Here is a 5,462-nt window from a genome sequence, read left to right on the forward strand (position 1 = left end):
GAACAACATATAAACCTGAAACCACCCAAGCTTTTGTTCTTTATACATATTTTGTAGGTGCATAATCCTTTCCAGCAAACTGAAAAGAAATACTTCAGAAGTCCTTCTTAAAATTTTACTTTGATTTATATTCTGCAGTTATAGAATAAACTTCAAGAAACACACGCAGCTAATATATAGTTAATTTTATTCAGAGCACCGATTTTCACATAAGAGCTATCTCAAAGTAATGATTTCTGGATTTAGCAGAAAAATACATCTCTCACTATTTTCTTTTTGGTAGAATTAGTCGTATCGTCTAACGGCCATACCTTGAATTTACCAGCCGTCTCTCGGAAATATTTTATTTTTTTAAATGCACCCAATAATAATAACTATTCTGTTTTCACGTTTGTTTTATTTGTAAGTATGCTGGGACGCATCTCCCTGTTGTATTTTGGCGTACAGAAATATTTCTGATAGAAATAAAAGTAATAAAGACACAACCAAGGAGAAAGCTCAGCAAACATACATGGACAGGTAGATTATTCAGTGAGACATTTCAGGATCCACACGTGGTTGCAGTTTAACCTTTTTGTGTGTGTGTGTGTGTGTGTGCATTAAAGAAAATATTTACAATCGTCTTTCTTCTCTTTTTTTTTTTTCTTTTTTTCCCCCTCTTTTAAATCTAAATACAAGAACGTGACAAGAACGTTTGTGTTTTCGGTGAAAACAGGCAGTTAAACTGTGAAATTACACCATCCACAAAAGATTCTACCAGAAGCTAGTCTATTTAGTGCTCAGTTTCAAAATGCATAGAATGTTTGCGCTGCAAACAATGATACACAAAATAATAAAAATAGTAATAATACTAGTAATAATAATAATAAAATAAATAGATAAATAAATAAATAAATAAATAATATCGAGACTTTATCACGGATCTTTCTATGCCATTTTTTTCCTTTTCTTCCTTTTTTTTTTTTTTTTTTTTTTTTTTTAGGTCATGCATAATTTCAGTCTATTATTTGTTTTGATTTAAACGGAATGGTATTTTCTTTTCAGAAATTCCTTGTTACTTGGAAGCCTTAACAGTCGTTCGGTAAGAGCCAGAGCCAGCAATGGCTTCTGCTCGGAGCTGGCGCTTTTACCTAACGAGCGCTGAGAATTTTTTATTATTTTTTTTTCCAATCCGCGAGACCTATAATGCACCTTGATGAGTATTTGTAGTACCAGCATCGTTATTACGGAATAACATCATCGCTTCCAATCCGGGAGACTGTGATAGTGCAAATTGAACCCCCACCACCACCTCCACGCACACACCCCCAAAAGCCACCCTCTACCTAACGTTTATTATTTACAATAAACGACTTTTAAGCCCAAGCGGGGGTTTTGCATGTTTGTTCTCAATATGCAGAGCCCTCAGAAACAAATTCCAAACCCTGCACTGGTGATTCCTTTTGCCCACCGGGTGCAATAACCCCTCGCCCTCGGAGCAAACCAAGGCAGGACCTTTTTCCCACCGCAGCCCGCTGCTAACCTAAATCCAGCAGATTTGGTAGGGAGGCCGCGGGGCATGCGGTGGGTAGCAGGGGGAGGGGGGAGGAGATAGTTAACTACAAGCCTTAATGAATCTGAACATAAGCTCTTGGAGAGCATCCCTGCTCAGGCAGGTTTGGCATCTGCCTCCAGACACATCTCTGCAGACAGAGGCAGGGACATGTCCTTCGACGTAGATGGAAACGTAAACCAGGCAGGCGAGGGAAGAGAAACAACGGGGCCGTGGAGTAACTTTTTGTTTTGTTTTGTTTTCCTTGAGCTAGCTAGGATGATTGAGGCAACAGCGGAGAGGGAAGGGACCGCTCCCGAGCCCCGCCGGGCTGCGGCCGCCTGCCCCGGCCCCGGCCCCGCTCGCCCCGCTCCCCCAGCATAGACAAGACCCATCGCCAAAGCCTCGCAAAAAACCACACTCGAGGGGGAAAAAAAAATCCCAAACAACAACAACAAAGAAACTCAACTAAACACTACGAAACCAACCAACAACAACAACAACAAAATCCCCAACAAACAAACCCCAAAACGAAGGCAACCAAAGAAAAAGACCCCCACACACCAAACCACCGCCGTTTTCATTCATTACCAAGCCAGGGAAAAAGAAAGAAAAACCAGAAAGTAACGAAAAGAGACCCAAACCAAACGTGGCATCATCACCGACAGTTTCATCTTCCGGGTTTGTTGGTCGGTTTTGTTTTCCTTCGTAAAGTTGTGACTTAGGTTTCTCGGTTTGTGGTTGTTGCTGTCACGGTATTTATTGGTGTGTGTCTGTGTGTGTTTACGCTTTAAGTTGCTCTTTCTCCCGCTTTCTGGCGGGGGGCGGGGGGGAAGGGGGGGCAGAGGGGGGATGGGGCCGCAAGAAGTGACCCCCACGGGTTTCTAGAGCGTTTTTACCTCCTCTCTCCTCCTTCTTCTCGTTGGTGTCCCGGTGTCTTTCTGTTTTAATAATTGATAGCGCACACCCCCCCTCCCGCACGTCCCCCCCTCCCCTCTCATCGAGTAGTTCGCGTTTAATTTCTACATCGTCCCTTGGTCCCCAGGAGCTTCCCACGGCGTCTCGGACGACGGCGGCGGTGCGTGGGCATCCCCCGCGGCTCCGGCCCGGCCCCCCCGTGCCCCCGGTGCCAGGGCCGCCCCTCCCGCCCGCCCCTAGTAGGTGGCGGAAAATTTCATCCGTTTCTGCTTCTGTCTCTGGTTGCAAAACCAAACCCGCACCACGTTCTTTTTGAGGTCCAATTTCTCGGCGATGGCGGCGATCTTCTCGGAGGAGGGCCGGGGCTGGACGGCGAAGTAAGCCTCCAGGGAGCGCTTCTCCGGGGCGGCGATGGAAGTCCGCTTGCGCTTCTTCTCGCCCCCGTTGAAGAGCTCGGGCTTGTTCATTTTTTCCCGCTGGGCGCCCTCGGCCTCCTCCAGCCAGGCCTGCAGGATGGGTTTGAGGGCGATCATGTTGTTGTGGGAGAGGGTGAGGGACTCGAAGCGGCAGATGGTGCTCTGGCTGAGGGAGCCCACCCCCGGGATCTTCAGGTTGGCCAGCGCCGAGCCCACGTCGGCCTGGGTCACCCCCAGCTTGATGCGGCGCTGCTTGAAGCGCTCGGCGAAGGCCTCCAGCTCCCGCGGGTCCGTGTCCGAGTCGCAGATGGAGGCCAAGCCAGCCGCCCCCACCACCGCCGCCGCCGAGGCCACCTGCCCCGCGGCCCCGTGGTGCGCGGCCACCAGCCCCGGGTGCGGCAGCCCCGACGGCATGTTCATGGCGGCCGGGTGCGAGAGGTGGCCCAGGCCGTGCATGTGCGAGTGCGGGTGGGCCGAGGTGGAGATGAGGCCGCCGCCGCCCCCCGCCGCCGCCGCCGCCGCCCCCTCCGCCGCCGGCCCCGCCGCCGCCGCCTCCCGCCCCGTCGTGGCCGCCGCCGCCGCCTCCGCCGCCGCCGCCTCCGCCGGGCATGAGCGCCAGGGAGGGGGAGGTGATGTGGTCGAGGAGGTCGCCGGGCTCCAGCGCCTGGTGGTGGTGGTGGTGGTGGTGGTGGTGGTGCGCCAGGGGCACGGTGGAGGTGGAGGTGCAGGGCACGCTGTTCATGGTGTGGTAGGTGGCATCCGGCTTGAACGGGTGGCTCTTGCCCTGCGAGACGGCGATGTCGACGGCGGCCAGAGCCTCGGCCCGCGCCAGCAGCGTCTCATCGAGGCTGGCGAAGATATTGCTCTGCAGCTGCAAAGGGACACAAAACAGAGCGGGGTGCGGGGAGAGGAGGGCAGGGGGGCAGAGAGGGGGCAAAGCGCGGAGAGGGAAGGGGACAGCGGGGGCAGGTGTGGGGTTGCGGGAGCGCCGTGGGGAAGGAGGGGGGGGGGGGGGCAAGTCGGGGGAGGGGGAGCGCGGGAGGAGAGAAAGAGGTGGGCAAAGTTGGGGGGACCGTGCGGGGGGGGACCCGGCAGCAGTATGCGCGTGTAAGGGGTACGGGGGGCGGGGAGAGCCAAGTGAATGGGGGAAGCGGGGTACAGCAGGAGACAGAACAGGGAAGTGACAGAAAATAGGGGATGGGGTAGAATAAACAGAGGGGAAAGCGAGGAAGGGGAGTGAAAGAGGAAAAGAAGAAGCGAAGAGTGGAAAGGGCAGGAAGCCGGGGGGTGGGGGGTGGGGGGGGGGAAGTGGGAGGAATCCGAAAAAGAGAGGACGAGGGCGTAAAGGGAACAAATAAATTAAAAAAAAAAAAAAAAAAAAAGGAACGAAAGAAGAAGAGAAGGGAGTAGAAGAAATGGATCTGTAACTCTCAGCTGGGGAATTGTGTCAAACACAAGAGCACATAAAGCGCATTCCTTTTCAGAGGCCGAGTCATAAAAATTAATACAGAAAGTGGATGAAGTCGGAGACTCGTGTGAACACCGCTTTCAAAAAAGATCACAGGCGCTCAGATGATTGCAGAGGAAGACATGAAAAAAACATTAAGCGCCGCTTGTCAAAATGTGCCTCGCAGCGGTTTTTTTATTAATGCACATACACATACATGCAGTATACAGAAAGAAGAGAGAGAGAGAGAGAAAGTGTGTGAGAGAGAGAGAAAGAAAAGAAAGAAAAAAGAAAAGAAAGAAAGAGAGAAAGAAAGAAAGAGAGAAAGAAAAAAAAGAAAAAGAGAAAGAAAGAAAAGAAAGGGAGAGGAGAGCTGCAGCTGCCTGTCCCTTACCGGAGGAGTTGGTAGACATGCTCTTCTTATTGCTTCCGAGCTGGAGTGTAGAGAGGGGTATTTGTGCTCAGGTAGGGTGGGATGCATGGCAAAATGCGGCTGTTTGCTGTTCATGGACATCATCTTGAAGGCTTGGCATGTAAATCCACAAACACTCCTAAAGTCAGGGGAAAAGTGCTCTCCGGGCGCTTCCCTCCCGCCGGGGGAAGCCGCGGACGGCGGCGGGTGGCGGTGGCGGAGCCAGTGGCGGCGGTGCCGCAGCAGACCCTGCCCCCGCCGCCGCCGCTGCCGCGGTGGCCGGGGCTGGGGTGGGTGGGTGAGCGGGCGGCGAGGCTCCCTCCGGCCCCCGCCGTCTCACTCCTCTGCCTGCCGCTGCCCGGCGCCGGGCGCGCTGCGCTGCGCTCTGCCCGCACCTGAGCCCCGCATCCCGTGGCTACCGCCGGGCGGGCTCTCGCGAGAGCGCGGCGGCTCCGGCTTTGACAGGCATCAGCTGTCTCCCCCCCTTCCTCCTCCTCCTCCTCCTCCTCCTCTTTTTCCTCCTCCTCCTCCTCCTCCTTTTCCTCCCGCCGCCCCCGGTCCCTGCCTCCCCGCGCCTTGTTGCATCTCCCGCAGCCCTCGCCCGTCTCGCCGGGGCGGCGGCGGCGGGGCCGCTCTTATAGCGAGCGACGCCGAGCACCGGGCGGCTGCGGCACCTGTGGCTGCCACACGTGCGCGCTGCGCGGCCATCGGCACGGCCCGGGGCGCCCCCGACGGGGC

At 54.3% G+C, this 5,462-nt stretch overlaps 1 protein-coding gene across 1 annotated transcript; it reads right to left on the bottom strand.

The window, feature by feature from the left end:
* Positions 1-2,662: 2,662 nt before the first annotated feature.
* Positions 2,663-5,242, bottom strand: POU4F1 (POU class 4 homeobox 1). Its single transcript, XM_040584875.1, is given in 3 exon segments — positions 2,663-3,369; positions 3,371-3,736; positions 4,707-5,242. Coding segments are annotated over 3 exon segments (1,173 nt in total). The 5' UTR covers positions 4,830-5,242; the 3' UTR covers positions 2,663-2,685.
* Between the last annotated feature and the right edge of the window lie 220 nt (positions 5,243-5,462).

The sequence above is a fragment of the Falco naumanni genome, chromosome 2, assembly GCF_017639655.2.
Source record: "Falco naumanni isolate bFalNau1 chromosome 2, bFalNau1.pat, whole genome shotgun sequence".
Classification (NCBI taxonomy): Eukaryota; Metazoa; Chordata; class Aves; order Falconiformes; family Falconidae; genus Falco; species Falco naumanni.